The following is a 19,349-nucleotide window of genomic DNA, read 5'->3' as shown; positions in this document are numbered from 1 at the left end:
TGTGTGTATTAGGCAGAGTTTTTTAAGTGAGTCTTACAATAGACTTTGAACATTACTGCCACGAAAATAAGGTGTTCATTTTAATTAATGTTTTACACCATTTAACAACCGGTTGTAAGTCTAGTTTTTTTATAGTGCGTCAATGTTATCTATCAGTTCTAGCGAAGACTGCGTCCTTATTCCTTCGGCATAAGGACAATTTTTGTATAGCAAAACTGTTTACCGATTATTACCGAATTATGTTATAACGAGGAGCTTTGGGCTCAGTCTATGTAAATGTAAAGCAAAAATGTATATGATTTATCATTCAAAATTAAAAAGAAAATGCTTAAAATTATTGTTGAAACTTAGAATCCATTCAATGTTATTTGCATTCGAACATTAATATTCCGTTTCTATACTACTATATTTTTTTCCTTGAAAATGTCAATAAAATAATTTTCCTCAAGTAATATTTATACAGCTCCATGTAAGAAGTTTATGAGTAAATAAAAAGTGAATCATCTCATCCGTTATTTGTTCCTCAGCACAGAGTACGCTTAATATGAGCATTTACTTAAACCAAGAAGCTTATATCTAATACACTGGAGATTTCAGTATGAACATTAACTTGTAACTAGAAAATATGACCTTGAATGACGCCTGTATGTTTTTTTATCCCTTTCACACCTAACTTGGCAAGCTTCTTGACTTAAACTGATCATCTGTTCAAAACTTGACATTGGCAGAATCCGTCCTCACTGGGATCGGGAGTTGCCACTTGAAAAAAGAAGAAGTTATTATATGTATTATAGAAACGGGATATCAACTTATTATTAAAATGAAAATAAAGTTAAACAGTTGATTCATCGTTTAGCTTTAATAATGTATACTGTTCGTGGTCCCAGGGGGGCTATTATGTATCATTCGATATTTTTAAATTGAGCAAAGACATGTATCACATTTGTATGAAATTAATATCTTATTTGTAATATGTTATTATATAAAACTTTTTGTACAAGATGTTCGAGAAAGATCAAATATAAAAATCAAATTATTGCATCTATTCAAGTAAATTATTTCATATCTGAAACGTACAAATATTGCTTGAAAGATCTGTGTAATATTGTCATTAATTGTCGTATAATATGTAATAGTCCCCCACCTAAAGTATACATTACCTACATACTATATCAAAACATTAATATATCTCAATACTGATTAATTGTTGCCATTGACTTGCGATTTTAAACAAAAATTCTAATTTGATTAATATATAAACCAAGAAATAACACGAAAACTGCCCAATATTGTTACTTTTGGTTCATGTAAATAAATTGACAATAACTTTAGGTTAAGTGGAAGTCAAAATTTCTCGTTACCATATTGGTTATTAAATTAGTTAAGTTTCGTTTAAATTTAACCGGATTTTGAATATCAAATCATGAGTACATTAACTTTTTAGAATTATATCGTAAACAGTTACTCAATGACGTTCAGTGTTTATTTAAAACTATTTATTTGTACGAAATAACTTCCTCAGACTTCTATTTGGTGAGACTGGTACTGTATCAAATAGAATGAAATAAATTTGTACATAATATCATTTTGTTTTTTTTTTCATACCTTTCCTTTATAGTTTATACTATTGTAATCTATAGTTACATACATTTTACATGTGCATGTTTCTATTTTACTAAAATTGATTACATGCAATTTATAAAAATATATTATAATGCTATGGTAAGGCGAAGGTCACGGGTTCGAATCCCGCCACATAACAGACATTTTCTATTATAATTAATATTTCACAGTCTTGCCTCCCATCTCCACATTACACATATAAAGCCTGTTTCCACTGCGGAACGGACCCATAATGACTTCTTAAACTCGCAAACGCAAACTGCATAAGTACCTACTTGTATTTCCACTAACAATTAATTAATATCTGGAAGGAAAAAGCCGAGCGTGTAGAAGTAGTGGAAATGAGCTCGCTCAGTTGTAGGGAGCGCCATTCGCAATTACAATTTACATAGTTGGCATTTCCACACAGAAAGTGTTACACAATATGTCATTCGATAACATCGCAACAACCTTCAACACGCATTTTCAGCTCAAAACTTCAATTGAACTCGTTCTCTGTGGAAATTCACTATTCGTTTTTCACACAGAGGTTTTTCATTTCTCAGTTCCCGTTCTGTTCTCTCCGTTCAATGCTCATTTCTCTGTTTCATTTTCCAAGTCTATGTTAGTGGAAATACACAGTGGAAATATAATCATATTACCGCTTAAGCATTTCCCGCTCATTGCCCCTTCGCAGTGGAAACCCGGCTTAAAAATTGTATATATAGGAAATATAGGAATATGGAATATAGGAAATAAAGAATATGGAAATATGTCATATATAGGAAAATTTATAAATAAGTAAAAGCTGAAAAAATATGTTGTTCCGAAGCTAAATTTCTGAAAATTGAAATTCCAGAAATGCTGCAAGGATGTGTGTCCTACAATTATTTCACGGTTATCTATATATATACACATTCAGATTTTTACGATTAGGAATTTTTCAAATAGATTTCTAAGAATAAAGTGCGCTCTGAATTCCGGATTGAAAAAATAAGATTATGAATTAGGGCTGGCGCAGAGCATTTTTCATTGTCAAACTATTATCGACATTGTCCTCATTGAAATAATATTCAAAAGCGTAGCGTCACCTTTCGCATGTGACGCTTCGATGCTCATCGGACATAAAATATTGTTATTTTAAAGCAGCGAGTCGACCATTAATCAAAATGTACTGCACTGATTTTCAGAGACCTCGTGACTAAAGATGCAATGATTCAGTTTTCAGGTGGTTTTCAAGCAAAACTTCTTATAAAAGCACTATTGAATCGCCCTAGCATTATGGCATAGTTTTATCATAAATATTATGTAACTATATTAGTACCTACCAATTACCATTTACCACCGGTTCGGAAATCAGTTTCTACAGAGACGAGCCGGCAAGAAACTCTGTAGTGATACTTTTACACAATAGATTCTCACACAAAATTAATAGCGGGTGTTATATCTATCTGATTGTAAATTTTAAGATATGTTTGAGACATGCTTTGGCAAATCAGATTCTGAATTAAGATCGGCATTCCGGTGTTGCCCGGAAATCTTGGGTATATGGCTAGTAATAAATAAAACTCATTTAAATATTTAACAAATTTATTAGTGTCAATAATTATGACAATGTAACATGCTCCTTCCTAGTACACTTAAAATACTGTTAAATATATTCAATCTGTATATACTGTTAGACCACAGTGAATAATGGTTAAAATGGTGCATAATCTGCATATAAAAACTTACTTAACTATTATGATTTATTTTAATACTTGAAAGATGTTTTATGCAATAATAACATCTACCAAATATTATACACTTTCATGCGGCAGAATTTTCAGAATTTTCAGCTAGTCTACATTTATAATATCTATGGTTACAAATGTTAAGTTTATTTCATTAACAATAATATAATCCTACTACAAACTATATAAAAAAACTACATAAAAATTGTCTAATAGATTGGAGAAACAATGAAAGTAAAACATATTTTTGTTCTGACTCAAATTTGAAAATTTCTTCTCAAAATTATAAATAAAAAAGTTACCATATAAATACTGTTGATGCATACAAAAGGGGTGGTACAAATAAAAATTAAAGTCTATAGATATCTCTTTCTAACAACGCGACATCAAATATTTAGGTACTTCCTTGTCTAATTCCTATTAATTCAAGACATGAACATAGGAATGTTATCATCACCCTTAAAGCTAAAAATTAATAAATTTGAATGAAATACAATATTAATCCTTTATATACAATATCTATTTCATATAGGTACATTTATAAATTCAATCGATTTCAAATTTAAACAATATTTTAGCATTATTTCTTACGCTTTTCAAAGATAAAAGTGAATATAATCTAATTTTTAAATCACTACGACAAACGATTACATGAAATAGAAAGCAATAACATATCACATATTATTAAGGCCTTAATTTAGTTTATTATTGAATAACACATTGGAATACACAGATAAAAAAAAGACGAGTTGCACTCCGAGAGTGCCGGCAGAAGTGAAAACTTGATTATTAACGTTCAGCATGTTTGATATTTTGGAATGCTATCCGTCTTACGCATGGTATATAAGGGCTAAAAAAAATCCGTCTTACGCTTTTTCGATCAGGCCACGTGTCCTGACGCGACTTTAAGATTTTATACCCAACGCCGCTAAAGAAGTTTTCACTTCAAAAAATCTTATTTATATGTGGGCCAAATTGCGAAACAAAAATTATTTTCAAAAATCATAAGAGCAATATAAAAAAGCCTTTAGACTTTACAGAAATAAATATCTGGCAGGAATATTCCTTAATTATATTATGTAATCGTATTATACAAAATTTTAGAGAACGTGTGTAAAATACATATACATATTACTTAGGTACATAGACACATATTACAAAGTTATTACAATTTTTATCAATAAATATGCCACGACACGTTAGAAGCAATTATTATTATTTTAAACATTTACAGACAACAAACAAATAAAATACATTTTACTAAAATAACTTAGAAATAAATAAAACAATTTCAACTCGAAATGGCGGCCTATCGTGTCCCGAGTAGATTGTCAGAAATGAAACTTCTTTGGCAAGATTCAAAGCCATATGCCAGTATTGCCATGAACCTCGAAATTTTACTTATAGAAGTCTCACTTTAACAAAATATAAATAAGTCTAAGTTTTAAATATATTTATTAAGGTAATAAATAAACATTACGCGTTATTTCGAGCACTGTATAGCCATAAACATGAAAAAAAATGTGTCTTAAACATTGAAGTTTTTCGACACACCATAGACATAATTTTCATAAATAAAAAAAACTCATTGAATTGGACATTAAAAAAAATAATTGAGAAAATTGCATTATTGTACACATTCTATTTAAGTAGATAAAATAATATAAGAATTTTGCTACACCACGAGCAAAAAGAAAGCTAAGAACGACTATGATAGTTGTCGAGACGAAAAATATGTTTAATAGTAACAAATATCAATTATTTACGTATTCCACTGAAGTATTTTTTTAAATTATTTTTACATAGGTCTGATAATAATTTTCTTTCGGTTTATATTTACTACGTAACTACATATTAAGTAATAATGAAGGCAAGTATGAAAAAATCAATTTTATATTTTTTGTTGAACGTTACGTCGCGTTACATCCGAATTATTTTTTTGAGAAAATCCTATTTTGTATTACATTACTATACCTTAGAACTTCGCCTAAGATTCATATAGCAAGTACGGCTACATAGTACAAATGATTTTTTGCATTTTTTTTGTAATTTTTTCAAAAAAATCGTTCATAAATTTTATCTAAACGCCTTTACAACCCACGCGATGAGTATTATAGCCAAAATAATCGCAATAGAGATGAAAAAGAACATTCTCTTTCTATATCTACGTTGTTGTTCCGCCGCTTTCGCTAATTCGTCGACTCCTGCTTCTACTGTAGCGCTTGCCGCTTCTATGTGGCTTTCTACTGTGTCTGTAGAACAAAAAATTATTTATATAAATAAATCCCGTATGTAACAAAAAAAATAAAATATACAGATATATTTAAGATATACATTAAATATATCGATTAAAACATTAAAAAAGTATGTATTGGAAAGTCTGAAACTGTATTAATGTATCCATATTCCATACAATATTTAGTCACTATAATTTATGACAGAAACCATTCTAACAATTGATCTTTGGTTGTCTTATAGTTTCCTACACTAACCAATCCCATAATTACGCTGTGTATAAAAAACAAATCTTGCAGTACAGTGTTAACCAATCAGAAAGTTATCAATTTAAATCTAAATATGCAGCCTTTTCAAATATAATTAAAAATATATATATATAATAAATAATGTAATAATCTTAACTATAAAAATGAATCGCAAAATGTGTTGGTATTAAGCGCATAACTCGAGAACGACTGAACCGATTTTGATAATTCTTTTTCTACACTAATATTATAAAGAGGAAAACTTTGTTTGTTTGTTTGATTGTAATGAATAGGCTCATAAACTACTGGACCGATTTTAAAAATTCTTTCACCATTCGAAAGCTACATTATCCACGAGTAACATAGGCTAGGTTTTATCCCGGAAATCCTACGGGAACGGGAACTATGCGGGTTTTTCTTTGAAAACGCGGGCGAAGCCGCAGGCGGAAAGCTAGTTTATTATATTCCTTGAAGTACGAGGATGGTTCTTATGTAGAGAAAACGTAATTATGTACCACGGGCGAAGCCGGGGCGGACCGCTAGTAAAAAATAAAAACTCATAACTTACCAACAGTCTGCGCCTGCGCATTCACCATATCAGCCAACTCTTGCATTATCTGATTCACATCTAACACGTCCGCTTCTATTTTATTCATATACGCTTCTTTCTCAAGCAACATGCTCGTCTCGAATTGGACTAGACGTGCCTGGAAAAAAAATTTTTATAAAAATATTTAAAAGACTAATTTTTTGTTTTATTTCAAACTCAAACATTTATTTATTCAATTAGACTTCTTCTAGAAGCACTTTTGAAACGTCATTAGGTACATATTTTTAACATTTACCACCGATTCGGAAAGCAGTATCTACGGAGAAGAATCGGCAAGAAACTCCATAGTTGCTCTTTTTAATCATGAAATTATATCAAAAAATATGAAATAATAAAGCAATTATCTTCGAAATGTGTAATGGTGCCACCACCACATTAAATATACACAAATCCACAAAATCTTGGGATATTTTGTACTACATCAAATATTTAATGGGAAGAATTGTAGCTTATTTCAAGGTGTTTAGAAGTAATTAACTTATTACATTATTTACATGGTGACAAATAACAATAGAATTGATATATTTAAAAATAAAAATATAGAGATACCAATGCAGGTAACTAATAAAACACTATAAAATTTGACCAAAATCTGTTAAGGTGTAAAAAAAGACGTGTGGCACTCATGGACTGCCGCGGTAAAGTTATTGCATGCTATGCCTTCAAGCCACACCTCCGCGCCCGTCGGAGTGGGGAGCGTGAGGTTTTTTCGTTACGGAATTTCTGGATTCGGTCCCCGCGCTCAAGGCCCGCGATAGAAGCTATGCAATAGCTTAATAACATTTGGCCAATTAATTTGTGTAATATAAAATTATATATTTGACGACAGACATTTTTTTACTTAAAAAAAATTGGTTGTCTGTAAAGTCGGGCTACTGACGATAGTTGAACGTGACAACGTCCGATTGTGCTTCTTTGTCGCTCGTTCCGCGCTCTCGCTTGCACTTCAAGCCTTACATGGAACGCCTCAGAGCGAGGTAACGCGGCATGAGTCATGTTTTTTCGTGCGTGCAGCCGGCTCTATCGAATTATAAGACGTTGTCACGTCAATAAGCCACAATAAGTTTTTGGTCCTCCAAGCCAGATCATACCTGTGCCTGCTGGTTAGCAAGTAGACTGGCCTCTTCATCATCAGCGATCGCCTGCCGCTCCAGGAGCTCAGGGTCGTTCCTGTTTCGAGCCTGTGTGGGCATGTGGGCCGCCATCTTTTCTGATACTTTCTGTAAATAAATGGGTTTATGTTTAGAATAATAGATGGTAGTCAAAGGTAACAATATTGTTAGATGTAACTTTTGATTTAATATTTTTGTGGATGAGTAGTTGTCAATATAGTTGTCACTGTTTCTTGTCCGAACATGCTTAGCTGTCGCATACTATAAATTGTCGCGTTCCTTTGACTCGTGGCGCATTCGTACGAATCGTGCCTAGGGGCTCAGACGTTGTTTATACACTTTGCTAATAGTCGTTGACATGCTGCGATTTGTTATCAACTACCTGCATCAATTAGGTAGCTGTGTAGAATCGCAGTACATTCTTATTACATTCAAACTAATATTTAACCCGGCTGTCTCTCTCTTTTTAATTTCTTACAATATTGTATATGAATTCAACTACATTTCTGACAGTGGCTTAGCTAGTTTGGTTTTCAATATATTTTCACAACAGGATTTCTTCTATTTTTGTGCTAATATTCAACTAAATCGGTCCAGTTTATTTGTATAGGTCATTAATTAAAAAACTTTACGACTGGTAAATCATAATTATGAATATTACTTAATATTACAGAGCTGGTATACTAAACAAGTTATAACAATGTACACCTTTTAAGAAATTAAAATATCACCAACTATTTGTATATTATGTTTATCAATTGTAATTAAATAGTTTTTTAAGCAACATCTAAGGAACATGCTTCTTTATTCTTTCACTTTTACGACTAAATTCTCAATCATACCTTCTGAACAGAAGAATAGTTAGCGAGTGCATCTCTAAAGGCTTGCGTTAATCTCTCCACTTGCAGTTTCTGCGGCTTGTCCCCACGTCTCACGACCACGCCCAGTCTTTGGATATCTCGTGCCGTCGCGGAGACAGAACTGTTTACCTTTTGTTGTGTATCGTGACTGGAAGATGGTTAAAAATTTATGAAAAAGAAGTTATGTTGTTAGAAACTGCTTTCTGAACCAAGGGATAGTAATTTTAGTTTGGCTTTTTTATGTCTAGTCCAATGAATAAATGTTTGAGATTAAGTTTCACTTGACCGTTAAAATCTGGTGTTCGAAAATTGTGAAAAAATAACAAAAATTTGTCGTGTGGCGGGGTTTGTACCATTTTCCTCTGAAGAAATTTTTTTTACGAAACAATGTCATAATAAATAATAATTAATTTCTGTATTTGACGTCTAATAAAGTGAAGAAATGTTCGAGTTCGAACAATATTAGAACAAATAGAAATAATAGAACATACTCTTAATTAGTCGTAACTAATTTATATAATTTATACAGGTAAATTAGCTTGGAGAAATTTTTGCGTTTGTAGTAGTGTATGGTCAGCAGATAAAATAAAACAACATTTTATTTTTAGTTTTTATTTTATACAGGGTTACTTGTAAAACACCAGCAACCTCGCAGGACAAGATAGCTAACATCATAAGTAACAACATTTGTTCTACGACTTTTGGCATAACGCAATAAATTATTTTTAAATGATTTTTTAAACTTTTATTGTACTCTCCTTACATTTGTAAGTCTATGTTCTATTAATTATCGGATGGACGACGCGACGCCCCCTTCCCCCTCTCGTTCGCTTTTTGTTTACGTAATTTTTGGGAGGCGTAGAGTTTATAATATTCAGACGGAAAATTAAATGAATATTTATTTTTGTATGAAAATAAAATCTAACAAATTATCAAAAGTCGAAATGTTGTTACTTATGATGTTAGCTATCTTGTCCTGCGAGGTTGCCGGTGTTTTACAAGTAACCCTGTATATATAAGGGATTTTAAATTAAACTATATGTGTTTCTCCTCTGAAAAAGATGAGACTTTATTTTAATATTTGCACATTTAACATACATATAACTTTTACATTAACAATGTTACTAAAATGAAAAATTTACTAACCTGAAAAAGAAACGACATTTAAAGTTTAATTCTTTAGTTTGAGAAGTCAAAGGCTTGCCTCGACCATGTTTTAACACTGGAGCCATATTGAATTAACAATATAAAGTTACAACACTTACACACAAATTAAACACTAGTTATGGCCCTGCCTTCATACAAAACTGCTGAATACGCCGTTCGCACGGGAATAGAATGTGGATGCGATTTCCCTTAGTTAGCATCCAAGCTTACGTCTTTATAATTATTAAACTGTATAAATTCATTCTTTAACTCCGGTCTGCATCGTGCAGACATGGGTGTAAAAGTCTCATTTTAGCTATTAAATGTAGTTTTTAAGTACATCTGAGTTTTCATTTGGGGCCTCCGGCTGCGGGACATGTAATTCACTTCAACAAATATTATAACAATAATAACAAATAATAACAACAATCAACAAATACAAAATTTATCAATTAAACTACGTACATAATAATTATAATTTTTGAATGAAATGTGCTTTATGTTCTAACGGTACCAAACGACTGCACGTGGCACCTGCGGACAGCGTAAACTGGTTTATTCTGGTTTTGTGCGTGTTTCCACTTTCCACTATCAAGTGACGATTTATTTATTTGTTTTGTTTCGTAATTATTATGGTCAAATATTAATTATGAAACAAATTATTATGGACACGATATTTTATTGTTTCACGGTAGTCGCCTTGTCGTTTGCTCAAGGACGTAAAATTGAATGATATATTTTTTTTTATAAAGTCAAAACCATTTTCTTTCAAATAAAAACTTGTTTTTATTGAAAACAAAAGTGTTGCTAGGAATAAGTATAAAATTAAATAGTAATGTTAGGATATCGAAACATTTTTGTATAGGCCAGAACGATATAGTGGAAACGCGCTCTAAGATCTGAGTAATATACACACCACTACATATGCAAAAATTTCTCCAAGCTAATTTACCTGTATAGGCTTATAAGTTATTTCATACCTGTCCAGTGAAATCATATAACTACAAACCAACAAATGGCACTGGCCTGAATATTATATTTACTGTGTTATTACATAGGTGATATAGTTGAAATCATTAGTATTACCCCAGTTATAATAGCTGCAAATTATCCACATTTGCATTTATGAGTTATTTTAAGGTGTCACTAAAGTTAAATGATTTGTCCCACATATCTTTTGATATTATAAAATAGATCTTTAGTCATAGGGCTGCATATTATTTTTCATGTAATTGTACATGATGTAACATTGAATAACCTTTGAAAAAAATATATTCTTATCATTTTTCTGTGACTTTTATATGAATAATACTGTCCTAGTAAACATTTTTATGTCAGGATTCCTTAATTACATAATAAAGAGATATAAAAAGCACACTGCCTGTTCATAGACCAACTGAATAGGCCAACAAAAGCAGAACAATTGGATCAACCATTTCACAGGAGTTTGTTTACAACAATTATACCGACAGAATAATTTATTGAATTTATATTTTTGGTTTTATGGCATTCAAATGCTTTATAAATATAAATTTATAAAGAATAGAAAAAATAGAAAAAATTCGATCACGAGGCGGGACTCGAACCCGCATCCTTTCGCGCCATTCCTTAAGAATAATTTATATAGAAAAGAAATGACTTACATTTTATCCCTCAGTTGAACACTATCATTGGGTCCACCGATCTGCTTCATCATTTTCTCCAAGGCCCGCAGGCCACTATTAATCGTGTTAACATTATCTGCTATACCCTCGCTCAGGTTGTAAAGTTCCGTGGGACTGAAGTCCGCGAAACCAACCGAGGGCGGGGCCGCGATGGCGCCGTAGTCACGGCTTGATCCGCTAATTGGTTCCCGTTCTGTCATGGTGACTGTAAATCATTATGATAAAAACAGTTTTAATGCAATAAAATTAAAAATAAAGAAACTTTAATATCACACATAGGTGCCACCAGTTTTTGAATGATGTGAGTCTAGTCAGAGTACATGTTATTGCTGGTTATTCCTTGGAAATTGGAATAAAATGTTTAATTATACACAATTCAATATTATGTATTTATATAATAAGAATTTTATTTATTAAGAGACAAAATAAATTTTTAAGAAATTTAATTTCTGAGAAGTAGGGCTAATTTAATATGTATCTGCCCAATGTAAAAATAATAAATTATTTATTTGCCTCTTTTTGTTTGCTCTTAATTTGTTATGTAACATTGTGCATTTCATGCCAAATATATTTTTTGGAAAATGTAATTTAATAGTTGAACTTCAATTATAATATACAAACTATAGTAATTTATAAATATAAAGTATCAAATAATTTTTATAGTGTACTAGCGGTCCGCCCCGGCTTCGCCCGTGGTACATATTTACGTTTTCTCTACATAAAAACCATCCTCGTACTTCAAGGAATATAATAAAAAAAGAATTATTGAAATCGGTTCATTCGTTCTCGAGTTATGCGCTTACCAACACATTTTGCGATTCATTTTTATATATAAGAAGATTAGCAAATGACAGAAAAGTACAAAAGGAAAAAAGCAATGTAAAATGTATTTATTACCTATTCAACTAATAATGTCTACTTTATACTGATTCCATAGGCTTAGCTTTAACTGGAACATGACCTGGACTTTTTTCTAAGAAAAAGTAATCTACAGATTCTCATATTTCTGCTAGCCTAGTAACATGAGTATGGCAACTTTATATTTAATATTTATAGCTCATCCCTTTTTTATAATGAATGTTATGAATCATTTCCATCAAATCTTTTTCCTGATTAGATAACTATATCAGTATTGTGTTTATAAACATTGTATTTTATTATTTTATATGACCAATATTTTATCCTTGATATTGAAACATTATATAATAATCTAAAAACATATTCTTCACTGGGTTTTAACGAAAAATTTATCAGCACACACCTAAGCTCTGATAAATAGAAGACTATAGTTACAATAGTATAGTAATAGAAATACTTTTAAAATGGTCTTCATTACAACTTTCATTGTATTTAAATGATATAATAAATAAGACATGCATCAACTATTCCTACGTAAGTGCTAATGTACTAGTTTATAAAAGACTTACAGACTTTTTTTACGACGTAAAACAATAATTGTTGTTGTAACGATGAATCACTTTAAAATATAATAGTATATGATAAAAGAAGTAATTGGATTAAACTATTTCATCACACTTACATTATATTCTGTGGTTAAACCGGTTTATTAAACAGATATTTGGACTATTAAAGAATAAATTATTTCCTATCGGCTCATTAAAATATTTGAGCCTGTTCACTTTCTTGATAAATTGTTGTTCCGTCAACAATGTCACTTTACAAAAAGTCAGCTGTCATGTCAGATGTTGACTGTCAAATTTCCGAACAGAGTAAAAATGTTTCTATTTAATAGAGTAAATATATTTTTTGCATCTTGTTTGTTTATAAAAAAGCACTTAAAAAAGATAATAATTAAAAAATAATTAATAAGATAAAGAATAATATTTTCTACGCTAACGATTCGCGATGATATTATAGTCATTTAAATTTGATTTGTTTTTGTTTTGGTACGTTTTACACATTGAACTTACACGAAAACAATATTACACGAAAAAAATACCTGTGATTCAAATCTTCTCAACATAGTAGTCGCTTCATTTGCGTATGCTTATGTTTAACACTATGCAACGGATTTAGATGCAGTTTTCAGTTTTAGTATTTTGGAAGGTTTGAGTATAGTATAATTAGGTTTTAGACAAAGCTGGTAAAACAGCGGGCGGAAAGCTAGTTATATGTATTTAAAAATGAGAAATTTGAAATGAGAATAGAAAATAATCAATCATGAGGCGGGTCCCGATCCCGGGTCTTTATCCGTGGTTAGTTCTCTAGACGCATTAGAAATAAAGCGGGTTTTTATTTGAATAGGCGGACGATGCCGCAGGCGGAAAGCTACTTTACTCGTATAACTGCAACGTACAAAATAATTATTTATTATTATTTTTTAAACTTAAATCTAATAAGTAATAAAATTAAAAATATCCAAAATATAGTATATCTTACAGTCTGGTATCTTCCTTACCGTACTAGTTTTTATTCACTGTATAATGTTCACATTTATGTATGAATTATTATGCGCAAAGCAAATTTTTTAACACGAGCTGAATGCCAGGACACATAAAGCACTCGACACCTGCAGCGTGATTAAAAAGTGTGAATCCTTGGAAAATAAAATAGTGTGCGAGGTCGACGTCAGAAAGGAACCTTCGTAAATTGCCAAGTGAATACTAACACGCACGCGTTATTATTTATTACGACTGTATTTAGTATTTAGCTTTCAATTTTAATTAATATACACTAATATTATAAAGCTGAAGAGTTTGTTTGTTTGTTTGTTTGTTTGTTTGTTTGTTTGAACGCGCTAATCTCGGTCCTCGGGAACTACTGGTCCGATTTGAAAAATTCTTTCAGTGTTAGATAGCTCATTTATCGAGGAAGGCTATAGGCTATAATATACCCTCATGCTACGACCAGCAGGAGTGGAGCCACGGGGGTGAAACCGCGCGGAGCAGCTAGTTATCTATACTAATCTATACTAATATTATAAAGCTGAAGAGTTTGTTTGTTTGTTTGTTTGAACGCGCTAATCTCGGGAACTACTGGTCCGATTTGAAAAATTCTTTCGGTGTTAGATAGCCCATTTATCGAGGAAGGTTATAGGCTATATATCATCACGCTACGACCAACAGGGGTGGAGCCACGGGGGTGAAACCGCGCGGAGCAGCTAGTGAATATAATTATAAGTACCTAATAATATTCATACGAATAAAAGCATTTACATAAATAATCCTTTTTATTGAACCTGGGATTAAAAGTCCAGTTTACAAAAATAATTAAAAGCGTAACTCAGTGAGGCGACGTGGTTTAATTTATAGATATTAATCTCCGCCTTGCAGATTAAATTAGGTACTACTCGTTTTGATGTAATAAACTCATAAAGATAATTCTCAAGCTCATGAGTGATGACAGTTTTAATAGTGATTATATTTTATGATTGATAGCAATTAGCCATATCAAGCTCTTTTAGCTTGAAGAAATAAAGATTGTTTTCCATTAGTTTAACAATTTGGAAAGTCTGACTGATCACTACATAGTATAAAACAAAGTCGCATTCTCTGTCCCTATTTCCCTATGTCCCTATGTCCCTTTGTACGCTTAAATCTTTGAAACTACACAACGGATTTTGATGCGGTTTTTTTTAATAGATAGAGTGATTCAAGAGGAAGGTTTATATGTATAATAACATCCATTAAATCGTGGAGAAGTACTGTTATTTTTGAGGTTTCTAATGTGATGTCGTAAATAATTACATTTTTTCCGCTTACATTGCAAACGCAGGCTGAACCCTACGAGTTTTATCAAAATAATGTACTAAGTATTGTACACATTGAAAAGGTCTACAGAAAAGTCCGAGATGGCATATGTCTATCTCTTATGGATTACCCACAATAACTTTTTTTTGTCATTTACTTTTTACGTCAAATAATGGCTAATTTTCGAAGCGATTTAAACCAATACAGCATTAATCCATAACCAATTAAATACCTTGAATACATTGTTCATTTAATATAGATCTATATGGCCCTTTACACCGTATGATTTAAGTGAATATTTTCGAAGATATTGCAGATTTAAAAATTGCGGGACGTACCGTTTGCAGCGGTACCGGCCGGCCGGGCCGCTATGTTTTTATATACAACGTTTAAAGTTTTTCTGTAGTGTATTTAGTATCAGCATTGCACCCGTGCGAAGCCGGGGCGGGTCGCTAGTATTTTATAAATTCCATGAGCTCAGAGGTTGTGAGGTTTAATTCAATTATTCAAGTAATAGAAAATTTCAATACCAGGCTTTCTATCGCACATAACTTTATTATTTGATTATTTTTTTTTACGAATCTTAAGATCTAAGTAGGTACATAATATAATAATTTTCATTATCGTCTCGACATAGCTCTATCCTTGTTTCGTCTCAAAAACATCAAAATTTAATTATATCAGTAGTCAGTAGGTACCTACGAATGTATCTTTTGCCACACACACCAAAGAAACACTTAGCTACCAAGAAAGGCATTACATTTGAATTTTATTAACTCACACCAGCGATAAGTTATTTTAATAAAGCAACAAAAACAATTAAAGAGTCCATTAACCATTGAAGCCGGTGCGATGTAAGTACCACTATCTAGACAAGTCTAGCAAATAGCAATTCAGACTTAAGTGCTAAGTTCCTGTCTTGGTCTTGCGAGAATGGACTGACTTTTTATTTGACGATGGTTATTTAATCTTAAAATTGTTATGTTTTATAAGCATTTTTGCGGGCTGGCGTCCTATAAATCCTATTCTTGGAATCTTCGAGAAACTTGATGGGTTTTTGTAGGACAGAAAGTTGTTTTCTTAAAGTTTGTATAGTAATAATTATCATTCCGTTTGTATTTTGATATGAACGAACGAAATATGCTACTTATAATTAAAATAAATACACAAAATATTATAGCTCTCCATTTTGTGCAATTGGGAAATGTTGTATTCATAGGAGCTTTCACCGTTTTGTTTTATTATTTTGTAGTAGAAATATTCATGTGAATCTAGAAAAATAAATATGTTTCTTTATTTTCTGACCACTAGGTACCTATTTATTCGCTCTTTTCTCTTTCTGGTACATATTCATAAAATTAATAACAACATTAGATTCCTACTAAATCCGCATATCCCCTTATTTTTCGTCAAAGCTCAAAACATCAGCCACGTAACATAACAAGCTAATATAATTACCACTTTTATTCTTACCACACAATACATTAAACTAAAGGCTATTGAAAACCTATCTCATTAAAATTCAACCCTTAACCTCAGTATGTCGAACATTCGCTAACGAAGTGTGAGTCGAGTAGGCGTCGACATTCTGTGTTGTAGCCATCTTGTGCGCTACCGTCAAACAGGAAATAACCAGTAAATACGATATGACATTAAATTATTGCTGTATGGATAATTTATTGAGGTACTAGTAAGGTACCAGGGACTATGCTGCATAATTAAATTGCATCGGGATAATTGAAGAAAACAAGTCTGTGAAAAAAAATTAGGAATTGATGAATGAGATGAAGATATTTAATTAAATTTATAAGCGACATAATATTATTGTAGGTATATATTGAAAAAGGTATATATACAATAAAATAAACAAGAAAAAAATGTAATTTATTTTTCTTTTGTATTTTGATAAAATAATCTGCCTATTAATAGCGAGTAAAATAAAATAAATCCTTTTAGTCGTGTAGTTATTTTATAATGATGCAGAATAAACAGTTATAATAAATAACCCACAGTAGGTAGGCACGTTTTTATTAGGTAATTGGTCAAATGCATAAATACTTAAATGGCTTGCGCTTCCAACGCAACAATAGGGAGAATATTCTAGTATTTTCGCCTGACCATCGCTACACACTAATTGGTAAACACTGATTCTTTAAAAAGATTATTGAATTTCTTTGGCAAGTAACTAATTAGCGAGGTATAAAGGAATAATTGGAAATAGGATGTTGTGCTGAAGAGGTTTGATTTAGGTATTATTATTTTATTTAATTTTTTCTTGCACCATGCATATAATTTTTATTTTAAATATAAATAAAATAGTTTTATAAACTTGTATGAAATAAAAATATAGAGACAATAAACTGAATTTTAATTTTTTACTCAATTTGTAGCATTACCTACAAGAAGGCTAATTTTTTTTGGCTCTTCTATCCAATAATAAGCATTTCACAGAGGAAAGGCTTTCTAAAATAGTTTAAGTTTATCAGTAACAAACAATCAATTTCCAATCTATAATATTAGCGTAGGCGACAATTTATTCAGGCACAGTGACCTTCTTTAGGAACCAACCGCAGAATTTTGTATAATTAACAGGCTTGTTTATAAACAAAGTTTTACCTTATAATTTATCTGTAGGATCTTTCTCAGATCCCGTAATAGATTAATCACTTGCCTTAATTGATAGTTAAGTTAAACCATGGTTAAACTCATAGGAAATGTTCAGAAAAAAGTTTTTGGTAGCTATACCTTAATCATTATATTCCCGTATGTACTTAAAAACAAAATCAGAGACTATTTATAATACCTACTATTTTAATAATGATCATAGAATAGCATTTTTTTAGAGAGAGAATTTTTAATAGGAAGGTATATTCATCATTTGAGATGAGTGAAGCATCTCTATGATTTATGATAACTCATCCCACAGACATAATTTGGTTTGTGTCTCATCCCGTCAACGTAAGATGGCCCCCTAAGATAGTCCCTCATACGTGTAAGTACTCCTTACCATTCCTTGGTCAATTTACCATAAAGTTATTCCCGTCGAAGCCACCCTTTCAACATATAAATAGCCGCAGAACTCGCATGTTTAAATCAAGCCAATTTATGGGTATATTTGACACGTAACTAGGCGTGAATATTCATACATTTTGATCCAGAAATAAATCCAATTAGTCCTAGATAAACGCGCACGGGAATTTGAACTCTATTGACTGTAATTTGTGGAAAAATGATGTGTTCCTTGTGTGGACGTGATATTAGTTATTTATAATTCATTATGCCGAGATTAATATGTAGAATGTTGAACAATGAGAATCTGGGTGATGATGAGGTAACTATTTGGAATTTGGATGCGGCTTTTGAGTTTTTGGTGTTGATGCAAATTACATAATTACGTAAACTCGAATATAATAGAATTTGAATGCTTATAATATCAATTATATGGCAATTGGCAACTTTTATGTTTTAGCGCACTTTTAAATTGATTGTGTATGAGACACAACGAGTAGGCGTAGGCTCGATACTCGCATTTTATCAACAATCCTATCGCAACTACAATTATTACTTACAACTTTCATAAATGCCAAATGTTTGTACATTGACATTTCACACAAGCATCACGCCTCATTCAACTCTAACACCAAACAATTCACCTATCTAAGAAATATCTAACAAATACCCTGTTAATATGAAGTAGATTCCTATATGCTGTTAAATTGCCGCATCCATGCACAGCACGGCGAAACAGGAAGTTTACAGGCACGCGCGCCGTTTCCTCGCAGGATGTTTTACGTACATAGCTCGGGATTCGATACGAATAGAACATGCTGCGAATTAACTCGCCGATTCTTTGGTTTACCGTAACAATTATAATGTATTAATACCTCTATATTAATAGTAGTAAAGTATTCGTAGCGTTGTTTTCTTATACATCTTTCAAAGTGTACTACATGATTTCATCCAGGTACCTATTAGCCATATTACGTCGTTATTTTCCTTCTACAAAACAGATTTGTTGAATGTATGCAAGCGTACAGTGGAACGTCGCGCGTCGATGATAGAGAGCTATTAGCTTTTTATTGTTTGCATTCAATAAAAAGCTTACCAAAAATTGATAATGAATTGGCAACACTAAACTTTTTCCCTGCATTCGTATGAAAAACCGAAATTGTACACACGATCCATTAAACATCGATTTGTTTTAGGTCAATAAGTACCAATTTTATATAAACGAAGCTATTTGCGTTAGACAGGTGCGTTTTGTAGCAAGATTCAAGGTTAGTGCATACGAATGTTACTTATACTATGTGAATAGAAATTACGTGTTCTGAAATATTTTAGGAGCTAACTGGAAATATTGTAAAGCGCCAATATCTACATTTGATACACATTTTTACGATGTGGGATAGAAATGATTCTGTAGATAAAT

General features: G+C 31.6%; 1 protein-coding gene across 3 annotated transcripts; it reads right to left on the bottom strand.

The window, feature by feature from the left end:
* Positions 1–3,174: 3,174 nt before the first annotated feature.
* On the bottom strand, positions 3,175–12,890 carry Syx13 (syntaxin 13). 3 transcript variants are annotated; one of them, XM_090113530.1, is made up of 6 exons: positions 12,751–12,890; positions 11,190–11,415; positions 8,383–8,548; positions 7,520–7,648; positions 6,387–6,525; positions 3,175–5,587 (listed from the first exon to the last, which is right to left on the bottom strand). In XM_090113530.1, exons 2-6 carry the CDS (start codon positions 11,408–11,410, stop codon positions 5,412–5,414), a joined length of 831 nt encoding a protein of 276 aa, XP_089969656.1. In that variant the 5' UTR covers positions 11,411–11,415; positions 12,751–12,890; the 3' UTR covers positions 3,175–5,411. The 3 variants fall into 3 exon arrangements, with proteins under 3 accessions (XP_089969656.1, XP_089969657.1, XP_089969658.1); XM_090113531.1 differs by having other exon boundaries at positions 12,638–12,827; XM_090113532.1 differs by having other exon boundaries at positions 12,642–12,827.
* Between the last annotated feature and the right edge of the window lie 6,459 nt (positions 12,891–19,349).

The sequence above is a fragment of the Colias eurytheme genome, chromosome 20, assembly GCF_061535395.1.
Source record: "Colias eurytheme isolate Ceu_HAF_F1 chromosome 20, ilColEury1 Martin Lab GWU primary, whole genome shotgun sequence".
Classification (NCBI taxonomy): domain Eukaryota; kingdom Metazoa; phylum Arthropoda; class Insecta; order Lepidoptera; family Pieridae; genus Colias; species Colias eurytheme.
Note: the sequence above shows the minus strand (reverse complement) of the source record. Positions and strands in the feature narration are given on the sequence as shown.

Coding starts and splice junctions, on each gene's coding strand:
- Syx13 (XM_090113530.1), bottom strand. CDS start 11,410: ATGACAGAACGGGAACCAATTAGCGGATCAAGCCGTGACTACGGCGCC. Junction 6,526..7,519: donor TTGCTAACCAGCAGGCACAG/GTATGATCTGGC, acceptor TTTTTTTTCCAG/GCACGTCTAGTCCAATTCGA. Junction 5,588..6,386: donor TGCGCAGGCGCAGACTGTTG/GTAAGTTATGAG, acceptor TTTGTTCTACAG/ACACAGTAGAAAGCCACATA.